The following is a 22,659-nucleotide window of genomic DNA, read 5'->3' as shown; positions in this document are numbered from 1 at the left end:
AGAACTTATGTACAGGATGAGGGAAGTAAAAGCTTCTGTACTTTGCATCATCTACACTGCTTTATTAATCATGTCTCAGTGTGCTAATCATATTTGTAATTTATATTTGATTTCTTTCTTCTAATGAGTTTCAGATTTTTACTTCACTTCACTTATGTCTTCAGTTTTTCCCCCTCTTCATATTAGCAATATTGTGCCTGGCAGAAAAGGATGCTTACTGAACTCTAGTTGTTCCTGATTCCGTACTCTTTTCTCTCTCCACTTCAAAGATGTGTCTCACCAGCTTCCAAGAAACTGCATAGTTTATCAGAAAGTTCTGCTCTTTTGATATTCTTTTGATTCTGTACAGTACATTACTAACATAATCTTAAGATGTTTGTGCACAAACAAAAACCATTGTTTCATATGTGCTATACTTTTGTTTGTGATATGTAACATGTTACGTATTGCTGAACTGAAATTTCCTGATAGTGGCTCAGCTACAGTACTTGTCATTAGAAATTGTTAACTGTTCAGCGGCTAGGCACCAGGTAAATTTGCTGTCATGGCTATTTGATATTAGGATTCTTTGATTACTTTATTAGTTTATCTAACTGGCATCACAAAATTATAGGTCATTGACACTGTTCCATGCATGGAGTGTTTACTTTTATTTTTTCACTGCTCTCCCATTTCGTTTTAGATACTTATTTTCTTCTTATTTTACTCATCCAAAATTCACATACGTGAGTGGTGGGCTGTAAAAAAAAAGAATTTTGTCATGTAAAAATTCAGTTGCTTTATTTTAAAGTAACAATAATTAGCCATTGTAATATTGTGCAAGTTTACTGTATTTGTTGTTAAGATACTGAGTGATAGTTGTGTGAGGACTTAAAAGTATACTTATGCAGTCTTTATGCCTTTGTTCTACTGTTTTTGCTGTTGATAGCTATGCAGTGTCCAAGGTCTTCTTCTGCCCAAAAGAATGGTTTTTAGTTGAACTGTGAGAACTGTGTTAGAGATAATGACTAACACAGGGATAATAATAATGACAGTAGTAGTTCAAGTTGTATAATTATACAGAGATAACAAGTCTAGCTGTGGTTATGTTCTGTTTAAGAGAGGAGGGGAAATGAGTTTCTTAAACTATGAACTTGTTATTATTATTATTATTATTATTATTATTATTATTATTATTATTATTATTATTATTATTATTATTATTATTATTATTATTATTCAGATGATGAACCCTGTTCATATGAAACAAGCCTACTGGGGCCAATGACTTGAAATTCAAGCTTTCAAAAATACATGGTGTTCATTTGAAAGAAATAACAGAAGGAAATAGGAAATACAGAAAGAAGAGATCTGTTAATAGAAAAGAAAAATAGATTAAGAAATAAATAAGTAAATAGATAAAAATGTCTGTAAATTATAAAATACAAGGAGAATTGCTTTAGGGTAGTAATGCATTGCATCTTTGCTTGAGGGAATAGTTAGTAGAAAACCTGGTTTCTTTCATGAATAAATAATTTTTAAATAGGAGGTGATGCCTGCATTCTCTCTCAAATCCGGTCTTATATTTTGGAAGCATAACTAGACCTGATGCCTGGTACCTGGCTGTTGGATAGTTAAATCACTACTTTTAGCTTGGCTGTTGTACTGTATTATCAGCAAGCAAAATGTGGTATAGAAAAAAAAATTGAGTTTTTTTAATTACTGTGCAGACCCATTACTTTAACACAGCTTATTTTATGCATTGTGCAGAATCCCAAACATATCATTCAACTGTAAAAGAAAAAAAGATGATTGCTGGCTCATGTGAAGTTTCCCTCAAGTCCCCTGCAGTTAAATAAATAACTTTTTTTTGTTGTTGTTGCTCCATCTGTGAAAGAGCAGTTTTGGTCAAATTAATTTGTTTTTATTGATGAAAATAATGCTATTTTAGAAAAATTTACTCTTGTCAAAATTCTTTACATTATATAGCATGAACAGTGACTTAGGGTGACATTGAGCTACAGACACCCCAGAAAAATAGAAAAGGACCTGGAACTGAGGGAACCCTTAAAAATCAGAATAGTGGTGTGGATTAACTTCTCTTTATGAATTACCAGCGAGACACCCTGGAATCTTTATGCCTGGCTGTGTTAATGCAACGATTAAGGAGAGGAGGAAGGCTTCTGAAGTTAAGTCTGTTCCACTTAAAATGGCTGGTATAATATCTTTCAGGAATCAAGCCAAGCCGTGAGACTCATTTACGAGGTCTAGGTGGAGAGAATATATATAACAGTTGGTCAGTTCAACCTTCAATTGCAGTTGATGATGTAACTGTGCCAAGCGGAGAAAGGATATCTGTTAACTTCTAGTGTAACCTGTGGCAAAGAATGATCTAGGAATGTCTCTCTCAAGAGCTTGTATAGTGAAGAAAGAATCTGGAATAAAGTCTTGCAGATAGTTAAAGCACCTATGTAGGATTCCTATAATCAAATATCTTTGTGAGAGTTCTTGGTGGAAGATCTTTAAATGGGCACAATGTCTTTCAAAAGCAATTGATCCTTTAAAAAAGGCTGGTACCAAAGTTGCCCTTGTCTGGAGAGGCTTTTGAATGCTTGAAAAAATAGATCCAGACTACAGGGGCTGTTTGTGTTGAGTGATAATTCTGGACTGGTTGCTCAAAAAAAGCCCCCAAAAAGGATTACCCCAGAAATATGGTCTCTGCCTGTTTCTTGAAGTAAACAGCCAAACTGATGCTACTGTGGTGAGCATATCTGAGGGTAGGGAAGAAAAGTACATGAAGAGAATTTTTGAAATTACCTCCAATCCAGTGAATGAAACTTGAGTTGAGGTTGTACTGAAAACTTACTGTTATTGCCAACCAGTGCTGTGAAAATGATATAATTAGAAAGGAAAGTAAAATAAATGAAAAGAAATGACTGACAGTCATCCTGTATGATTCCACAATCCTGGGAATCTCCAGAAGAAATTGAGTGGTTGGTGAACACAAAAAATGACCCAGTAAAGCACTGGAAACCTGTGGTTTAGCCCACTGGAGCCATCTGGTCATCTTATTTCTTCCACGGGTGATTTGGGTATCTGGGATTTCACATGACACCTGAAATAGGCTGTGTTAAAGTTATCGGTTTGCGTTGAAATGGTTCATCTGTTACATGAACTTTTTACATAAGTAACTTACCCAGTGATTACTTAGCTAAGAGTTTCTACTCGATGGCAGCTACACTTTTGTTTATGTAGGTGACTAACCCTGCCCACTTTCGTGGTAAGAGAGGAACAACTCAATCAAGAGCTCAATTTGTTTCTGCCGGCTTAAGACCACACACGGTGTTAAGGTTCGCAGCTGAATTTGAATTCTTTGGTTGAGATGATCCCTCTTGGTGAAGTATTTTTGACCCAGTAGCCTTCAGCATTGATTATTTAGATAGATTTTCAGTAAAAACCATTATTGTGGCTAGTTCTCTGTAGGAGACTTACTGACTTTTGCCTTTTGCCTTCAGTTGAACTTCCAGTTACTTTGGATCGCCAGGCATCAGTTCCTGTTGTGTCGGCTTCTTCATCCAAGCTCTCGGTGCCAACTTTGGCTGATTGGGCTTCTTCTTGCATGTCTCTTGGTGCAGGCCCACCTTCTGCTAAGGAGCTAGATCCTTTGTTGGTTCCTCTCCAGAGACAATTAGACAACATTTTGGGACTCCTCCAGAAGGCTTTGTCTGCATCGGTAGTCTCCCTTTCAGATCCTTCATTTTCCCCTATTTCTTCAGAAGACGAGGAGATAGGCCAGGAAAAAGTTCCATTGGCCTATGCTTCACTGCTTATTTGCTTCAGAATTTTCCAGATTTTTTACCCCAGTGTCACCTGCTTCTCTGGCCTCCTTGTTTATGTTGAGCGATCAGCTAACCGGTTCTAATAAGCTACCGAAGATGGTTCTCTTGTCCTCTTCTAAGAAGGCCTTGTTTGAAGTAGACAGCTGGTTAGCAGAGAAAAGAAGTCAAGGCAAGGCTTTCTTTAGCATTCCACCCTCTCGTTTATCTCCCAGAAGATATCGGTCGTATTCAGGAGAAGCTCCTTCCTTGGGAGTGGCTGCCTCCTCCCAGGGGTACTTCTCCAGTCTTATTGACCTGGCCCGGAGGTCTGCTTTCTATTCTGCAAAGATTATGTTTTTGGCCTTAGAAATTGACCATCTGCTTAAGAACCTATTTAAGGTTCTTGAGGTTCTAAGCTTCATGGACTGGTCCATAGGAGTATTAGCTAAGAAGATTCGTGATTTTCCTGATCTTCCTGATGATATTGCAGCGGATTGGTGCAGTGTGCTTTCTTGCTCTGACAAACCAGTCAGGGACGGTTCACTAGAGGTGGCCTCATTGTATGCCATGGGGATCCTTAAGAAAAGAGAACTGTGGGTCTCTTCTACTTTCAAGGGCATCACATCTTCACACAAGCCAGCACTTCTTTTCTGGCCCCTTGGTGGTCTTCTCTGTTTCCTCAAGCAGCAGTTGAAGAAATTGCCTCCCACCTGTATAAGAAGTTGATGCAGGATCTGCTTGCCCAGTCGGCTAGACGTCCCAGGGACTGGGCCACTATTACCTCCAAGTCCGCCTCTCCTCTTCAGTCGCAGCCCTTTCAAGGCTCCCAACACAGGTCTCAATCTAGACCGCGAGATACAGCTCGCTTTACTTCGTGAGCGATCAAAAGATCCTCTGCTAAACCTACCGCTCGGAAGTGAGGACCCAGTCCTTCATGTGCCTGTAGGGGCCAGACTCTACTTTTTTTGGGAAAGGTGGAAAGAGAATGGGGCAGGGCAGTGGGTAGTTCAAATATGGAAGGAGGGGTATTGTATACCCTTCAAAGAGAAGCCTCCATTGGCCAGCGCTCCCATCAAATTAAAGGCTTACTCCGTAGGATCGGAGAAGTTTTCTACCCTATCAGAAGAAGTCTCTTTCCTGCTCAAGAAGGGAGTGATAGAGGCAGTGGAAGATGTTGATTCCAAAGGGTTCTACAACCAATTCTTTTTGGTTCCCAAGGCCACAGTAGGATGGAGGCCAGTAATAGACGTGAGTACCTTGAACTTCTTCGTCAAGAAAACAAAGTTCCACAGGGAGATGACCCAATCTGTTCTCGATTCCATTTGTCAAGGAGTCTGGATGATCTCTCTTGACATGAGAGACGCATACTTCCACGTTCCCATACACCAAGAGTAGAGGAAGTACCTGAGATTTATCTTTGGGAACCAGGTCTTTCAGTTTCGGGCTTTGTGTTTCGGACTGTCAACAGCCCCACAAGTTTTTACTGTAGTGCTCGCCCCAATGACCAAGTGGCTCCACTTGCTAGGAGTCAAGATATCTCTCTACCTGGATGACTGGCTGATATGCTCTCCCACAAAAGAGAGGTGCATGAAGGACCTTCAAGAGACTCTATTGTTGATGCAAGATCTGGGGTTATTACTGAATCTGCAAAAATCCCAACTGACCCCCTCTTAACAGATTCTTTATTTGGGGATGAGGACAGATATTCAGACTTTTCGGGCTTTTCTATCCCCCAGATGAATAGAAGACTGCCTAACGAAAGTCAATCTTTTCCTTTCGCTCCAAACCTGTTCAGCCACTTAGTGGATGAGTCTGCTTGGCACTCTGGCATCCATGGAGCAATTCATGAAGATGGGAGGGTAGCATATGAGACCTCTTCAGTATTTCCTCAGGGTCAGTTGGGATCGCAAAATAGATCAGAACTCGTGTGTTTCTGATAACAGAGGAGATCAAGGAAGACCTGCAGTGGTGGAGCCCCGCAGACAGGGTGTCAGAGGGGAAGTCTCTCTTCTTTGTGAACCCTGACCTAGAGTTCTTTTCCAATGCATCAGATCTGGGTTGGGGAGCTCTCCTGGGGGACAAAGAAGCTTCAGGGGTGTGGTCCCAACAGGAGAGAAACCCGCATATCAACTTTGAGTTGAAAGCGACCCATCTAGGATTACAACACTTAGCAGAGGAAGTCAGCAACAAGAAGGTGGTGATCTATGTGGACAACACCACAGCGCTGACATATATCAGGCTTCAAAGAGGGACCCACTCATTCTCCCTCTACAAGACGGCCAGGGATCTGCTACTTTGGGCAGACCAAAACCAAACCCAGTTAATAACTCCGTTCATTCAAGGGAAGTGCAATGTGATAGCGGACGAGCTAAGTCGCCACATGCAAATCCTCCCCAAGGAGTGGACTCTGGACCGTCTAGTTCGTTCCGACCTTTGGAAGCTGTGGGGGGAGCCCACACTGAACTTAATCGCAATCGCAGCATCCAGAAACCATCGTCTTCTGTTCCTTGTCGTTTCCAGACCTGTTAGCTTGGGCAACAGATGCAGTGTTGCAGAACTGGTCCAACTTGGATCTGTATGCCTTTCCTGCATTTGGGATGATAAGCTAGGTGCTCAGGAAATTTCAGTCGCACCAGAACGCCAGGATGACTCTAGCAGCTCCTTTTTGGCTGAGTGGTTCCTGGAGCTGATTGGACTCCTTGTAGACTTCACAAGACTCCTGCCGGCCATTCCAAGTCTGCTCAGACAACCCCACTTCTGGAGGTTCCATCAGGGCATATCCACTCTGGCCCTGACAGGATTTCAACTATCAGCAGACTTATCCAGGCGAGGCTTTTCTAGAGCTGTGGCAGAAGCTGTTGCTAGATGTAGACTTAAGTCTACTGACAGAGTCTACCAAGCTAATTGGGCGGTCTTTAGACTCTGGTATAAAAGACAAAACATCTTGTCTTCTAAGACCTTTTCAGCACAAGTAGCAGACTTCCTGCTGTACTTGAGATCTTCCAGAGGCCTCTCCTCCTCAACTATAAGAGGATATAGATCTATGCTTAGCTCCGTATTTAGGCACAGGGGTATAGACATATCAACGAACCAGGACCTCTCCGACCTGATTAAGTCATTCGACATGACCAAGAGTAAGAGAGAAGAGACTTGTCCGTGGAACCTGGGCGTAGTCCTCTGGTGACTTACGAGTCCCTGTTTCAAGCCCATGCGTTCTTCATAACTGAGGGACCTTACAAAAAAAAGATTGTTTTTGGTGGTCCTAGCTATTGCTAAAAGGGCTAGTGAATTCCATGTGATGGATAAAAGGATTGGTTTTTCCCAAGGGGATGCAGTGTGTTCCCTCCTCTTGAGTTTTCTTGCAATGAATGAGAATCCGACACAACCCTGGCCTCATTCTTTTACTATTAAAAGTTTATGAGACATCTTAGGGACAGAAGAGGAAGAGAGAGTTCTGTGCACTCTAAGGGCTATTAGATATTATCTTCAGCAAACAGAAAAGATCAGAGGTCCAGTAAGTGATGTATGGTGCTCAGTGAAGAATCTGTCGAGGCCATTGTCTAAGAATGCGCTCTCATTCTTTTTGAGAGACCTCATTGTGGAAGCACACTCCCAGATTAATGAGGATGACTTACCTGTCTTGAAGGTAAGAGCCCATGATGTTAAACATAATCTTTCCCTTTCATCAGTTCTGCAGTCTACATTCTGGAAATGTACGTCAGTGTTCGTAATGCATTGCTTGAAAGACGTACAAACAGTCTACGAAAAATGCAGTACATTAGGACCTTTGTCCATGGCTGGCGTAGTTGGTGAGGAAGTGTAGTGATTATTCCTTCCTTTATTTTATCTCTTCACCTTGACTCAAGGTGTTGAGTCCTAGGGGAGCCTGGAGTGCCCACCAGTTTTTTAGGGTTGGGTGGTGGATATTTGTTTTTTAATTGAAAGGTGTAGGTGACAGTGTTTGTTTTTTCTTGTTGTTACGTTACTGTACTGCTTCCTGGGCAGGGCCAATATTGTTTGCTTTGTTGGCGATTGGAAATGTCCTTTGTCACAAAAAGCTTATGTTAATACTTCGTTAGCAATTGGACTACTCCTTTGCTGCAAAGTACCCACTTCAGTAGAGGCGATCCTGGCTATACTGCCATGCCGCTACAAGGTTGAGATGAGTGCCAACCAGAGGCAGTATCTACTTGCAGCAGCTCTCACCAGGTAAGGAACAACAAGCATTGTATCAGTGCTAGACCATTTTTATTCTATTTTCAAATTCATTAATCTGATTAATGTTTTGGGGTACATTGTGTCCATGAATCCTACCTCCTGTCAATATGGATTCAACTAAGTAATTACTGGGTAAGATACTTATATAAAAATGACATTTTTATCATAAAATAAAATTTTATATATACTTACCTAATTACGGATGGAGCCTGCCTCCTTCCCTCACATGGACTCTTTGTGCATAAACAAATTGAGCTCTTGTTGAGTTGTTCCTCCCTTACCCCTAGTCACCTACATAAACAAAAGAGTAGCGCCACAGTGAATTTTCAAAATTTAAGCTGCCGTCAAGTAGAAACTCTTAGCTAAGTAATTACTAGGTAAGCATATATAAAACTTTATTTTGTCATAAAAATATCATGTTTCAACCAATGTTTTGATCAAAGTTAGCCATATGTAAAACAAAGGTTTGTATGTTGAAGGAGCATTGATGTTATTTTTCTAATGTCTAGGGTTTTGTGAAAAATACATGATTTTATATTGTTTTTAGGGATTTATTTTTCTTTAAGTATGAATAGATTGTATTGTTAACTATTCCCTTTACTTTGCATGCATGTTACATAGCTCTCTTATCTTGTATTGAGTATAATAAATAGAATTTTGGTTATCCCTCATTATATTCTAGTTTATCGAGAGGTCTACCCAAATGTATTTTTAGCATTGTAGTAGTTCCTGATCTTACTAATGTGGAGTGTTCTGTTATCCTGTATCCGTATAGTGTTTGACAAAGGAAATCGCCTTGAGTATACTACCCTTGTCCTTTGGAGATTTTATGGATTGGCCTGAGATGAGATTAAGAATCATTCAAAGGCAAGTGGGAAGGGTAAAGTGTTTTAGTTGTTTGGTATTTGTGTAGTTCACACTATAGAGAGAGTTCTTTTGTAGTTGTGAATCCTTCCTTAAGAGGATGTAAGTAGTAGAGGTTTGTTGAATCCATTGGGGTGGTATTGGTGGGGTGCTGGTTAGAGTTCTTTAGGTAACCAAACAGTTTTCCTGTGTCTCTGTGCAAATAGTTGGGTATTAGTTTGCTTTCATATTGAAATTTCATGTTTTTGTCTATAGTAATAATGTAACTGCCGGTAGCTTCAGGTATTGAGAGACTGTTTTGAAATGTGTAAAATTTGGATATTATTGCCATTAATGCTTAGCATTGTTTTATCAAGGAAAATTTGCTAATTTATAATAGAGGGCTGCCAGGTCTTTCTTTTCAGCACTAGAATGAATATAATATGATATTGGATTGCTCAGTATTTATTTGCCTTTTGTTGGATGTAATTTTATGTTTACACTCTTGATAGTTCAAAATTTAGTAAGCATTTCTAGGATTTTGCTTGTGCAATAGTTCTTGAAAATGTATGGCTCACTAAAGATAATATCAGTGACACAAATGCTGCACTCTTACTATTTCACTTTTGTGTACTGTTTTAGTTTCTTGTACAGTTTACATGTTGAAATTTTCCCTTCATTTCATATTTATTTTACCAACACATTTTCCGTTTTATTGCAGAAATTAGGGAGAGATTATAAAGAATTGCCTTTAATATTGAATGTGGTTTTCAATTAGATATCTGATGCAGTTTTTTTAAGGATCAGTTCCTCTTAGAAAATGTTTGCTGTGATACTGTACATAGGAGTAGAGGGACAGATATTGATTAACCTGCAAGCATGAAGGAATTAGTTTGATGTTTTGAAACCAAGTGGACTGGAATGAATCAGTGTTGTAGGGTTTTTTATCGGTGCCTTTTGGCTTGACCTTGTAGTTTCATGTTTTACCGGAGCTCCCTGTGTATTCTGATTTTCGTTGTTGCTCTAGAAGATGATTGTATGTTTTTGTAGCAGATCATACATGGATGTAAGAACTCTTACTGTTATTATTTTGCAATACAGAACAAAATACATGACATGTCATCATTGTGAGTTACTAGGGTGCAGCTTCAAAGTTCTAGCATATAACTACAAAATATTTTTAGTGTGTACTCCTGGTTTCAGGGATCTTCGTGACTGTCCGTGAATCTTCTACCAGAGGTTGAAATATTGAATAGCTGTGATATTGTAGTGCTTGTTCCAGGTTCTGTTTTTACATGATTAAAGCCTTTGTCACACAAATATGTATTCCATTGTCTTCAAGCATGTTGTTGGCAATTTTTTTTTACAAATATTTTGGTGGCAAAATTATTCATAGTCGTGTTCATGCAGCACAGTATCAATGAATATGCCAACCTCAGTTTTGCACCTTGTAGGAAGAACCTTCGCTACTGTCTGTTTGTTACCACTGTAACTTGCAGCTTTCTTAGTGCTTATAGCTAGGTTCAGGTTTGTGTAGAGATCCTTAGAATTTCTTAGTGCTTGGGGTATTTTGTTACACCATCATTTGTTAGTATGGTTAGTGTATGCTTCCCACTGGAATAGCCAATATTTGATCTCAAGGAAGTAGATAATATTTTCTTTATATTGTGTTTTATACAGAATTGTTTTATACAATATTTGTTATTAATTTACAAATTTTATATTTTTATGAACAATTGACAGTGCATCACTATTGTTTTCAATTGGTACCCTAACAATTTTTTTCATATTTAAAAGTAGATTCTCTCTCTCTCTCTCTCTCTCTCTCTCTCTCTCTCTCTCTCTCTCTCTCTCTCTCTCTCTCCAAATAAAGAAATTTAGCATATATAAGTGTTATTACAATTCTTTGATAGTCATAGAAGTTGATTCATTACCTGTTATATTTGATTATAACCTCAAAACAACATTTGCAGATTCAAGAGTGGGCTGCGCCCCCCTACGCAGTTGCCGGACAGTTCCATGTACCCAAAATCCCGAGGTCTGGTTCCAAAGTAACCCCCCCCAAGTCATGGACTCCCCGAGGCTCCGTTATGCACCAAGATGATTATGATGAGGATCCTTGTTACTATTCTATGACTCCACAGGAAAGAATGTATCAAGATTCTTCCTTCAGAGAATCCAGAGAACATACTGACACTGAAGATGCCAACAGTAATGGACTGAAGAAGTGTTCTGTTATTTCTCATAGTAGAAATCCATCTGTTTCATCGAGGGTTTCATCTTCCTCTGAGAAATCAAAAGGATTTTCTGAGGCACAACTTGTGGATGTTGAAGAGTTTTCAGTGTTTAACTCTCAGAAAGGAACTCGCTTAATCCTTGGGCCTTTTGGAGCTCGGCGCACTTGCTATCACTATAGGCCTCAAGTCAAACGCTGTCTGACAACAGTTTTTAAAACTTCATTTAGAAAGGTGCTACTCAGTTGTAGTTGTTGCAGTGAAAACCAACGAGTACCCGTAAATTGCCCGCATTCTTCATCCAGGACTCTTGTTTGCTCTGAACATGTTAATTCTGTTAATAAGAAATCGTGCCCTAAACTCTCCCATACGAGTAAAAAGTGTTGCCTCAACCGATTCTGTCATCATCACGTTTTGACAAAAAGTGTGTCAAGGTTGCAAATGGGAAGTGTCACTCAGAAATTCAGTTGCCTTACGCGCAAGAAAAGATTACAGTGGCGAGCAACCATGCGTCCTTGTGTTTACGAGAGAGTCTTGTGGCGCCTACCGTCCTCACTTTGGAAACAGCTTACATTGTGCCTCCTGAATTTCAAGGACGATGACTTGCTGCATTTCCTTACCCCAGTTATGTTTTCTTTAAGGCGCTTCAGTGGTCTCTCCGAATCCCGCATGGTGTATTCTCTTAGCCGTGACAGCTATGGTGTCACTGAGAGAGCGTGGGAAGACTTAGTGACAGCACTTTGTCTATGCTGTGTCTTAATGTTTATGTACAGAGTGTATGGAGGTATATATGGTTGTTTAAGTGAAGTAATGGATTGGATTTCGTGGTAGCTTAAGGTTATTGGCTTCAGGAAGAAGCTCTATAAATTGTTAAGAATGAATACTTCATTCTTGGAATAAGCAAATAGATTACGTCATTTGTTATGATGATTAGTATCACAAAATCTAGTAGCTCATAAGAGGAATGTTGAATTATGGCTGTAACAGCTCTATGACTTAATGAGTAAATTTGCATCATTTTTGTAATCAGTTTGAGTAATGGAAACTCTATGTTTAGCTTGTGATATGAATAGAGCAGTTGTTCTGTTTGGTAATCAAAATATTTTTTGTAGACCTGCTAGGTCCTATCAGGAAGTTTCAGAAAATTCGTAATTAAAGTTGATCTGGTATGATGGTGTATCTTCTGTTAAAAATCTTACAAACATTCAATAGTGAAGTTCTTTTGCTTTGCGTTGTCCTTTCTTCCTGCAAATTTGTCACCAGATTCATTGCTCTATACTTAAACCATTATGTCCAACATTTTTTGCCATGACTTCTTGTAACATGCCTTGCTTTATGTGAGTCTCATTGCCATTACAGTATGTATTCTTAAGTTGTTCCTGTGATTTTGAAACTGGAGTAATGAAATTATATTTTATTTGGAAGGCCACAGACTACATGGTGCTTGTGATTGTGTTTAACCAGACTAACGACATTGCCGGTGAATCAGTTTTTTTGTTGTTTGTTCTGCTTCTTTATATTCCAGTATTAAAAATGGTGCTTATTGGACTAAAAAGGTTATATTTATTTTGTTACTTTACTATTATGCTCTCTTGGAGATTTGTCTTATTTAACTTAATGCCAGTGGGTAAATTATTTTTATTGTTATGAATTGTTACAATGCAAAAATCAGGTGAATTGCAGTGTATACTACATATTAAAAGCAGTGCTAATTCTGTTGAAATATCTAGGATATACCGGTAGATGTAAGGAAGTAACACCATCAGTTGCTTGCGTTTTTACTTACTAAAGAACAATATTCTATGTTTAAGAAGTCATTTATGATGTAGATTTAAGATCAGTGCATTGAGAGTGTAATATAATTCAGTGTTTCAAGAGGTTTTAGTTTTGTCTCAAAAGAGGAACCTTGTATTTTGTGTTCTGTCCTTGACAGCTGTGGAGGTCTCAAGTTCTCATTTTATATGGTAAGGACACATTCAAAGCATTCATGTTTTTAGAATCATTGTAGCACATATAGCGAATCATAGTCATGGGGAAGAGTGCTCTGTAGCATGTTGAAAATTGCTTTTAGGCTTATAAAAACAAGGTAATGTTTCTAAAAAAAATTTTAATTTTTGCTCATGGCATACATAGATTACAAAAGGTGCTACATTGCAGTAGGATAAAAACAAAGCTTGAAATGAAAGTTGCAGTAAAACATTCGTTGAGTACAGTACGTTGCATGACATGAAGAGGAAGGAGGTTTTTGCGATGAAAATGCTTGAAGGATAAATCGGATGGATGAATTATAGTGCGGTTTTTTGCAAAGAATACATTTTACTCTGTCACTGCTGCTGAGTGTGGAGGTTTGATGACCATGATTGGTGAATATGATGCCATTCCCAGAATCACTGCACCCCACTCGCACGAAAGTATGATTTATGTACCCTGATATCTCTCTCTCTCTCTCTCTCTCTCTCTCTCTCTCTCTCTCTCTCTCTCTCTCTCTCTCTCTCTCTCTCTCTCTTGCTTGTTTTACAATTTGTGCACATCTTGTGTATTTCAGGTATCAAAGAAAACTATTCTATTTTTTTATATGCACATAACCTTAGTTTCTGTGTTTATTGTTTTGGTTTTTTTCTCTCAGTTTTTGCATATCTGTGATATTATGGACTTGAGCTCCTATAGTGATGGGAGCTGCCCGGCCTGCCTGAATATTAGGAGAATAATGGAAAAAATGGAAAGTTTTTCTATTGAATATAAATGAAAAATAAGTGATTTCACATTGTGACATCCTGTTCTGGAATATTTTCCCTGTTTTTTTAAATCTTTGGATGATTCTTTATTGCATGCAGTTAAAAGTATGTTTGTAGCTGAAAATAGCTCGTTTGTTAATTCTGATGTTCTTTGTGATGTTCAGAATTAGCTCTCCCCTTTTGTATTGGGTAGCAATCCTAGCTTGGTCAGGTCAAAGCAGTACAGTATTTGTATATTAAACTTGTAATTGTGAAGACTTGACTTTGTATATATTATTGTGCTTGCTTTGACAAAAGTATAATCTCCTAAAGCAATGTACAGTATAAACATAGCAGTACTTGCTCCCTGGAGTTTTATATCAATGTAGCGCCATATTCAATACTAAATGCGCCATATGATGATTTTTCTGTGAGGTGTAATGACTCCATTGGTAGCTCTAGTTCTTGGTCTTTCTATGTCTCTCTCTCTCCCCCTCTCTAATCTATTTCTCAATTTCCTGTTGTTCTGATTGAGTATAATTATTGGCCTTCATTACGAGCGATAATCCTGGTTTGTATATTTGAGTTACATGTCCTGCCAAATAAAGCAATCCATTGTATCTGTCTTAAATGGAGCTGGAATTTCTTAGACGATGATAAAAAAAGCTCTGTTATTTCTCACAGGGTTGACACTGGCCTTGTTCAGAATTTATTTATATTGTATGAATGCCAATTATAGTGAAATGCCTGTGACAGGGATGAATCTTGTATTATATACATACATTATAAATATATATATATATATATACTGTATAGACTGTACATGAGTATCTCTGTTTTAAAGAGCTGTGCAGTGCAATGACACTAAACTTATCACGTCTGATGTGAAAATAATAAATTGGCCTTTATATATCTTGGTGTAAAAAAATTAACTTTTGGGGGGAAATATTTTTATTTCTTTTGAACAATACAGCATGTGCTAGACAACCGTATGATATAATACCGCATGTAGTACGTAGCAGACCAGTTTTTGGGTCCAAGATTGAGAGTAGCGCTAGCTTTTGTGAGGAAAGTATGTAAATGTCAAAAAAGGTTAGTTACTTGGAGACTGCATGCAGAGTTATTTAGGTTGTCTAAGTATACTGTGTTGGAATGGTTAGCTGGAAGAAGTTTCTCAGTGCCCTAAGTGCTCATGTCTTTTTTTTCCTGTTATTAAAAAAAAATAAAATGAAATGTTAGTCTTTATTTTTATAGATATATATTTGAATATGTAAGCACTTATAAATTTGGTGGTTTGGAAAGCAGTACACAAACATTGATTATTTATAAGGTACATAGGAAAAAATTTGTGCAATATCAATATTTAGTCATTTGGCCTGTGCAATAGATGTAATTTTTGAAAAATTGCCAGTCATTTATAAATTCTCTCTTGATTGTTAGAAAATAGTTTCACTCATGTCTGATAAATTTGTGCTTTTTTGTTAAAATTTGGTGGAATTTTTGTTTGAGCCAGAAAGGGTGTTAGGTTTGCTACAAGAAAAATATTTGAATTACTATTATACTGTGTCACACTATAGAGTCAAATAAAACTGGACATGAATCATGCTTTTATATTCTCCGATTTAAAAGTGTTTTTCCAAGTGCTGAGTTAATGTATACTAAGTATTTGGCAAGATTGGAGTGATGGCCATTTTTTACCTTGAAACCCAAACACTGGAGTGATGGCCATTTTTTACCTTGAAACCCAAACACTGTACATTATATTACCATTTGCTTATCATGCAACCGAATTGCTGTAATAGTTCCATCTCCCTGTCTTGCAAACAAAAAATTGTAGGTTACAATATGGGAATTTATTTTGCAACTAAATTTCAATATAGTAACCACAATACCCATGGTTTTAAAACAAAAATAAATTTCCAAAGATTGTTGGATATAGTGGAGCTTTTTGGACCAATAACCCTGAATATGGATGCAAGAATCCAATACGCAACAATTTGCTTGTTTAAATGAGATATCAATTTTGCAGTCATAATCAGAATCAGTAACCCAAAATATTACATAATACCTGGTTGGAAGAAAAAGTATTGAAGAAAGAAGAATGTTGTATAGAGTGAGCTCAGGATAAAGGAGAATGGCACTACTTAAGTAAAGGGTATGAAGTGTTGTTTGTGAGATGTCTTTGCTGGTATATGAAGCTTCACTTGAAATAGGGGTCTTATGCACTGAGGGCTTATCCATGAATCAATGCTTCAAGTATGAATAAGGCTGAATCATTGTCTTTTAACAAGATCCTTCCCCCTTTAGGGGAAATGGCTTAATGCTGGCAAAATATACATACTGTACATACATGTATGTATGTATGTATATTCATAGATAAAGAATGTCACCCAAACTCTCTTTAGGCCTAAAAGAAGCAAATTCTGGTGATGACGGCCAAAAACAATGAGATTCTTGCGTTGTGTTTTGTTGATACTTTTAAACATCCCATTACAGTTGGTCCCTGTATTCGCAGGGGTTAGGGACCACAACCACTTGCAATAAACAAAAATCTGTGATAAATTCGAACACCCCTCTTAGAACACTTATAACTGCCTATTTTAATAGTTCAAACACCAAAAACCGCCTCTAAAAAGGCTTATAACTGGCTATTTTAATAGTTCACTATCTATTTTATTAGTTCAAACACCAAATATACCTTAAACTGTCATACTAAAACACTTTAATATAATTTCAAAGTCATCTTACGTTGCTCTTAAAAATATACAGTACAGTATATGTCTTGCAGCGATGTGTGAAAACTAACCAAGTTCCCCCTATACAGTAGCCTACTGTATTCAGGCACACTTATTTTCTTTCGTACAGTATTAATCATGCCACCCCATTTTGTTTTACAGGGGAAACATTGGTAATTCACGAGAGAGAGAGAGTGAACAAAAATACATATGCACATTGAAAATACTTGATATTAAGATTATGTAAATCATATGGGTACTCACCAGTGATCAATGTTGACTGAAGATGATGATGAATTAGCTGTGCAGTCTGATAAATGAATGATGATATGACTGCACAGCAAAGCAGAGGAGTTACATTTCTGAGGGCACCTCTTCCCCTTCTTCAGGAGGCACTTTAGTCACTCCATGGACTTCTTCAGGGGTTTTGGGAGGCGACATCATGGTCATGTACTTCTTCATGCTGACGAAGAGGTTATTATTGGGCTCTATGACAGCATCAATGGCATTTGAAACGTTTATGGAGAGTTGCATATTAGGATACCATGCCTCTATCATCTGCAGCTCCCTGCCCTTCCTTAGAATTTGGGACAGACCTTCAAACTGTTCCAAATCTGCTGCTGTTGGGGGTCAGAGAGTAAATGAATGATGGTGGGGACATTTTCTTCCTTCTTGATCAAGAAGATGACACTCTCAGGCATGTCATGATGGGTGGCTACTTCGACGTAATTTTTCCCCTCACACAATTATACCAATAACTTCTGCCCTCTCCTTGTGCATCATAACCTTCATCTGACGTTTAGGCTCCTTCCCATAAGCCGTAGAAGAAGCAGGGAATTTGGGAGGCTTATTATGGTGGTATGATCCACGAAGATAAGTACTTGTAACAGCTTATACACATAAGGAGGGGTAGGATATGATAAAGAACAGACCCGTATGGGATGGTTAAGGAGCGTTTATTCCGCATGGGATACAGACTACAATTAGTGGCTTTCAATGGTGCTGCCGGTGCATGATCAGTTCAAAAATACTAACAGACTCCTGGGCTTCCCTGTGGTTGGTTGAGGCATGTGCGGGAAGGCGGTGCTTATGACATGTTCATACAAAATTCGCTAACTGTTACAGTACTGTACATGTGTACGTATGTACAATTTAGAATGCGACGCGAACACTACACTACACTAGAAGCCTAAGCAGAGGACTGTGCTGACGCTAGAAAGCTAACCTGGGATGTCGGGTCATCTGTGTATCCTATGCTTTGTGCACCGTGCACTGCGCAACTGTGCATTTTTTAAATATTTTTCTGTGTTGTAAGATGATTTTGAAATGATACTACAGTAGTAAAGTATTTTAGGATGATAGTGGAGCATATCTAAAATACATGGATAGTTTGTAGAACGACAGGGCTACCATACCGTACGTACCTCCGAACAAAACAGTGGGTTTGTTTACATCACGTTGATCTATTTTCATGTTATTTTCGTTACTAAATACATTTTTTAGGATAAAAAATTGATTTACTTTACCGTACTAATTTTCAAATATTACAGTACTGTAATATTGATGTAAACACAGCAAAATACAGTAATCAATAAAATGTATTTTTTGTAAATGTTCTCCTCAAGTCTTTAAGAGGTGCAAAAGAAACGAGCAGGTAAAAGTGAACTGCTGATTTATTCATGTTGTTGTATTGTATTAAGCCAACTCTTGTGTTGGCACGGGCCTTTCCCTTGTTTGGCCCGTAGGTGATCTGAAAATTTCAGAAGGTCATTTGTTATAGGAAATGTGAAAGTGATTTAGTAGTAGAGACAGTTGTGGATGGAGGAAGGATGATGGTTGTAGTGGGAGGGGGCCATCATGTCACGGATAGTAGTAGTTTGAAGATGTAAGGCCTTTGAAAGAAAAATAGAGAAACATTGCAGGTGGGGTTGTCCAACCCTTTAAACCCTAGAGTCCCTGCAGAGTATTCTTAGTGGTAGAGTAGTTTAGTTGGAATAAGACAGAGATGATGTGTATAGGGCCTTGGGTGAGGGGATGGGATGAGTTGAGGAGGATGATGGTGGTAGTTAAAGAGGCCATCTTGGTTTGTTTGTAGTGGTAGTGTGAAAGTACATGTTAAGTGAGTTGGTGGCCAGTGCCACTCTGAACACACTTAACATTACATTACTTAATTCAGCTGGAAAGTAGAAGGTGAGAAGTTTGAGTATTCTCATTGCATTGTTCTATCTTGGTGGCGGTAAATTTACTAGCAGCTGGGCATGTGTGTCGATGTCCTCGACTATTGCCTTTGCAAGTGTTGCTGCTATTTTTGCTGCGTCTGGTGAGTTTACATCAGCTTGTACTTCGCCTCTGAGCAGTGCTGTCTCTCTGCATTCTAGCAGGTAGTGTAGGAGAGGCTGCTGTGTTTCTTCCTCGCAGTGCTCACATGGTCTGACACTGGGGTTAACAATTTCCCAGCAGGCTTTGTATCCTAGCCTTAGTCTGTGAATACATACAGCTAGTTTTCTCGGTGTGTGCCTGTCTATGGGGGGAGGCACTAGGTCGGTTGCCCATTTGTACCATCTGGCAGTCGGGGAGTGATCTGTCCATGCCCGTAGGTCTTCCAGCATGTTTGCTTTCATGAGCGGTTTTATGGCATTTTTGATCTGTTGTAGTGCAGGTTGTATGTGGATCTGCACTCTGTCAATGTACCTTGTGCTCTTGGCTAGTTCATCCGCTTTATCATTGCCTGGAATTCCTATGTGACTCGGTATCCAGTTCATAGTGACTGGTCTTCCTCTTTCGCTGTGCTGGTAGAGCAGTGACTTGATCCCAGCCAGCAAGGCCTTGTTCTCTTTAATTCTGATTTGTTGCAAGGCCTGCATGGAGGATTTGGAGTCAGTGTGGATGATGACGGGTCCTTCCTCATTCTCCAGAGAGTACAGTAGTGCCTGTCTTATCGCTACTAATTCTGTCTGCATTGTTGAGGCACAGTTTGATGTTCTCCAGCATGCTTGAAATTGTTTGAATATACTGCTGCTCCAGTAGTTTTATTTTCTGGATCCACAGTGCCGTCGGTGTAGTATGTTTGGGCCCCAGGATTTCAGTGTTCCTGATAGACTCGTAGGCTGCTGCTCTTAGTTCCTCTCTTGAGCAGTCTTCTTTTGCTCTGGGAAGGTGTGTGTAATGGAATTTTGCATAATCCTTTTTCCAGGGCGGGATATGTTGCACATCCTGCGCTGTGTCTGGTCTCATGTTCAGCATTGCCTCTGCCATATCTAACCTCTTGATGTTGTCACTTTGGTCTTTTCCGTAGGAGTTCGGGCTCAGATCTCTGGATGTTTATTTAGTTCTCCCTTTTTCTGGTCTTGGAGACTGAGTCTCTCTCTGAGAGGAAGATTTTTGCCATTGTACTGGCATTTCTCTGTGCAATCCTATCTTCTACTTTTGGCATGTTAGTCTCAAGCCTGAGGTTGCACAGTCTTGTCCACATGGGTGCCCCAAGCATGAGTCTCATTGCCTTGTTCTGTATTACTTCCAGAGTTTCCTTTTGTGCCTCTGTTAGCTTTACCAGGGCGGGGGCAGCATAGTCTATCAATGATCTGGTGCAGGCTATATAGTATGTTTTCTGTACTTGTTCATTTGCACCATCCTTCAAAGATGACATATATCTCATTGCTGCTGTTCTTGCTTCTGCCCTTTCCTTCAGGTATTTGATTTCGTTCTTGAAGGTTAGTTGCTGGTCTAGGATGATTCCCAGATACATGTACTTGTCCACCCACTCTAGCGGTTCAGCTCCTATTGTGAGTGGTTGGAGTGGTCTGTGTGCTTTTACTGCCATGGCCTTTGTCTTATTTATATTGATTTTGAGGCCTAGTTCCTCCGACTTTTGCTGATTTCATTGAGGGCTCTTTGCATTCTAGGCACTCTGACAGGTCCTCTTGCGACTATGCACACATCGTCGGCGTATATGAAAATTTCTACGCCTTCGGGAAGCTGCAGTGAGGCTAGGTTCTCCATGAGAATATTGAATAGGAGAGGACTTAGTATTCCTCCCTGTGGTGTGCCATTTTCCAAGTCATGGAAGGTGGATATCACCCTTGAATTTGACCCTCGCCTGTCTTCTTAGCACATAGTTTTTTTGTCCAGGCTAGAAGGTGTCCTTTGACTCCTTTCTTCATCAGTGAGTGGAGTACTGCTGCTGGACTGGCTAGCTCGAAGGCTTTTTCAAAGTCTATGAAGACTACTACAGCCTTTCCTTGATTTATGTAGCTGAGGACATCTGTCAGACACTCTGTAGTTCCAACTCCTTGTTGGTATGCATATAGCTGTTTGTGTAGAGGACCAATTTTGTATGTTATCCTGTTGAGCACCATTTTCTCTCCAGTTTTTTCCATGCAGGAGACTAGTGCTATGGGTCTCGGGGTTGTCTGGATCTTTAGGTTTTGGAATTGGCTTTGTGTCTTGTTGCCTCCAAGTCTGCGGTCTTGTGTGCTCTGCATGTGTTTTGTTCATGATCCTCAGGAAGGCGTTTTCTCCTGCAGGACCCATGTTACTTATCATTGTGTATGTTATCCTGTCTGCTCCTGGTGCTGTATCTTTGCCAGTTTTGTATACTGCCCTTAGTTCTTCTACTGTGTAAGGGGTGTCCGTGTCATCTGGTGTGAAGCAAGCCTCGTTAACTTCTTCCCATCTGATCGGTGCAAGCTGATCCTGTCGTCTTCTGGTTTCAGGAGAGATTGTCAGATTTTGTCCTGTTAGCAAAGGGACGTTGCTAGTCTCTCTGCTTCTTCTAGAGGTTGAGGTGAGTTGCTATCGCTGACTTCTTTTTTCCGGCTACTCTGTTCAGCCATTTCCATAGTTCTGAAAGGGATGTGTGCTCTGATAGTTTAGCACACCATTCCAGCCATTTTTCAATTCTTATTTCCTGGAGCCTCTGATGGACGTCATTTTTGACTGTTTGTAGCAACTCTCTGTTTTCAGCTGTTGCTCTTCTTCTGTAGATCTTTGTGACTCTGTTTAGTAGGGTTTTCAGCTGTCTTACCTCTTGGCAGTAGTACCAGGAGTCTTTGTAGCTGTAGTTCCTCTGAGCTGTCTTTATTGGCATTGCTTTATTTGCTGCATTATGTATGGCGTCAACTAGGTCTTTTTCTAGTTGGTTTATATCCTCTGGGGGCGTGTACTGTGCTGCCCATTCCTCAAGTGCTAGTCTGAAAATAACCCAGTTTGCCAAGTCTTGATTCCATCTTGGTGGAGGTGGCGGTATTGGAGGTAGTTGTTGCATTTCCAATTCTGTCATTGTTGCAAAGTGGTCGCTGACTAATGTGGGATGCACTTGCCATCTTGTAAGGTGCCTGATTGTCGTTGTGGCAAATGTTAGATCTAATCTGCCTCCTCTTATATGTGTGGATTGCCCTGTGTTGAGCAGTGCGACTCCTCAAATTCCTCCAGAGAGTAAGCTACGTGTTCCCCTGCCTGGTTAGTGATTGTCGGGGAAGATAGTAGGGGATGATGTGCGTTGAAGTCCCCACATATTATTGTAGGTGTGTCAGTTGCATGGGCGAAGAGCTGCGTCAGTTGTAGTTCTCCTGGGCTTTCTCTATTTATTTTCCTGTAGAGATTGTATATGTCTAGTCTCTGGTTTTGCAGAGTTATTCTAATTGCCATGCTCTCCACATTCTCTCCGCAGGGGATCGGATTGTGTATTCTTACTGCTGGGATTGTATTCTTGATGAGAATAGCCAGTCCCCTGTCGGTGCCTATGTCTGGAGTTGTATAAGCATTATACCCAGCTATTCTAAACTTGGTTCCTGTTTTTAGACGGGTTTCCTGAAGTAGGATGATGTCTACATTTTCTGTTTTGCAGACTGCAATAAGTGTAGCTGTTTTAGGCCTCACTCCATCAGCATTCCAGTTAATTATTTTCAGCATTGTTGTACGTTAGGAGAAGCGCCTAGGGTCTCTTGGTGCAAAAGTGATGGAGTTATCATCTACCGTATTTGATGAAGATGATGAAGATGAGGGGAGAGGGGTGATGTTTTGGGGTTTAGTGGATGAGGAAGGTGTAGGATCATGGGGGGAGGTGGTAGGTTGGGATGAGGGTGTTGGGGAGGGATTTGTTGCAGCCGCGGGGGCTGTC

At 39.6% G+C, this 22,659-nt stretch overlaps 1 protein-coding gene across 6 annotated transcripts in view; it reads left to right on the top strand.

Annotated features, from left to right (window-relative positions):
- The window catches only part of LOC136843695 (kinesin-like protein KIF3B), a 93,129-nt gene extending 77,723 nt beyond the window's left edge, over positions 1 to 15,406 (top strand). For 4 of the 6 annotated variants that reach the window (XM_067112268.1, XM_067112265.1, XM_067112267.1 and 1 more), the window contains one exon: positions 10,832 to 15,406. In XM_067112268.1, coding sequence (XP_066968369.1) covers positions 10,832 to 10,913 — 82 coding nt within the window. In that variant the 3' untranslated portion in view covers positions 10,914 to 15,406. Of the gene's footprint in view, positions 1 to 8,790; positions 8,883 to 10,831 lie in introns of all 6 variants that reach the window. The other 2 variants (XR_010854649.1, XM_067112266.1) reach the window with 2 other exon arrangements.
- The last annotated feature ends 7,253 nt before the right edge of the window (positions 15,407 to 22,659 follow it).

Source organism: Macrobrachium rosenbergii, chromosome 12 (genome assembly GCF_040412425.1).
Source record: "Macrobrachium rosenbergii isolate ZJJX-2024 chromosome 12, ASM4041242v1, whole genome shotgun sequence".
NCBI lineage: Eukaryota > Metazoa > Arthropoda > Malacostraca > Decapoda > Palaemonidae > Macrobrachium > Macrobrachium rosenbergii.
This window is presented reverse-complemented; position numbering and strand designations above follow the sequence as displayed.